The 1,038-nt window shown below is 35.1% G+C and overlaps 1 protein-coding gene across 1 annotated transcript in view; it reads right to left on the bottom strand.

Annotated features, from left to right (window-relative positions):
- Ms4a10 (membrane spanning 4-domains A10) overlaps positions 1 to 647 on the bottom strand; it is a 19,214-nt gene extending 18,567 nt beyond the window's left edge. The window contains exon 1 of the mRNA XM_017800024.1: positions 637 to 647. Within this exon, the coding sequence (XP_017655513.1) occupies positions 637 to 647 (11 nt within the window). The remainder of the gene's footprint in view (positions 1 to 636) is intronic.
- Between the last annotated feature and the right edge of the window lie 391 nt (positions 648 to 1,038).

Below are 1,038 nucleotides of genomic sequence, written 5' to 3'. Positions count from 1 at the left end.
CCATCAGTACTAATATTAATGGTGTACCTATTTTAGGATCAAGATTAGTACTCGAATGTATTACACAAAACTGTGCATGGCCACCTGGACTCATCATATGGGAAAAGGATGGACAGAGGATATATAGCCAAATGGATAGAGAATTTTTATGTTATAAAAATGCTACTGACCAGAGCCTAAAAAAGCAGCATGATTTCAGTATTTTTAAAGAGGCACTGACATTAGAAGATACTGGAAATCATAGCTGTGTAAAAAAACAAAAGAGACCTTTTAAAGATATTGAAGTAGTTAGATCAACCACATCTTTGCAACAAACCAGCCTGTCCATGTCTAATGATTTGGATGGGAATTTATGGGTTCATCTTGCACAAAAGGGTTATAATAAACAGAGTTTCTGTATATGAGGAGACCCTTCTATACCAGGATTGTTAAAGAAAAATCTAATAGGAATGGGGGTACATATGGATCTTTATAAACAGATAACTAGGGACAATATAGGAAGTCAAACACAACATGTTGCAGAGATAAAGAAAAATCTAATAGGAATGGGGGTACATATGGATTTTTATAAACAGATAACTAGGGACAATATAGAAAGTCAAACACAACGTGTTGATAAGATAGTCAAAGACTTACCTGTACCTCATGTTATTGTTAATCACTGTTTGTGTTCTGATTATAAGTTTATTCCCTTGCACTGCAATACCACCTCTAATCATACCTTAAAGCATGGGAAACAATTGCCTGTAGGGTTGACCTTCTTTTGCAATAATGAAACCTATGTATCACTGCCTTATGGATATCAAGGATTATGTGCTATAGGACGTATAATGCCTTTGCTAATAACCCCTCCTGTAAAAAGAATGCATAGATCTTTACCTGAAGACTGTGATGATTCTCTCAAGCTACTTGACCAAAAAGCTGTAGCTGTTAGTTCTGTCTTTTTACTCCCCCTACCTGGTTTAGTAACTGGATTGCAAAATGAAATATCTAAACTTGCTTGTATAACTAGTAAAACAGCAAACATAACTGCAAAAA

Source organism: Nannospalax galili, unplaced genomic scaffold (genome assembly GCF_000622305.1).
Source record: "Nannospalax galili isolate Female #2095 unplaced genomic scaffold, S.galili_v1.0 scaffold1321, whole genome shotgun sequence".
Classification (NCBI taxonomy): domain Eukaryota; kingdom Metazoa; phylum Chordata; class Mammalia; order Rodentia; family Spalacidae; genus Nannospalax; species Nannospalax galili.
Note: the sequence above shows the minus strand (reverse complement) of the source record. Positions and strands in the feature narration are given on the sequence as shown.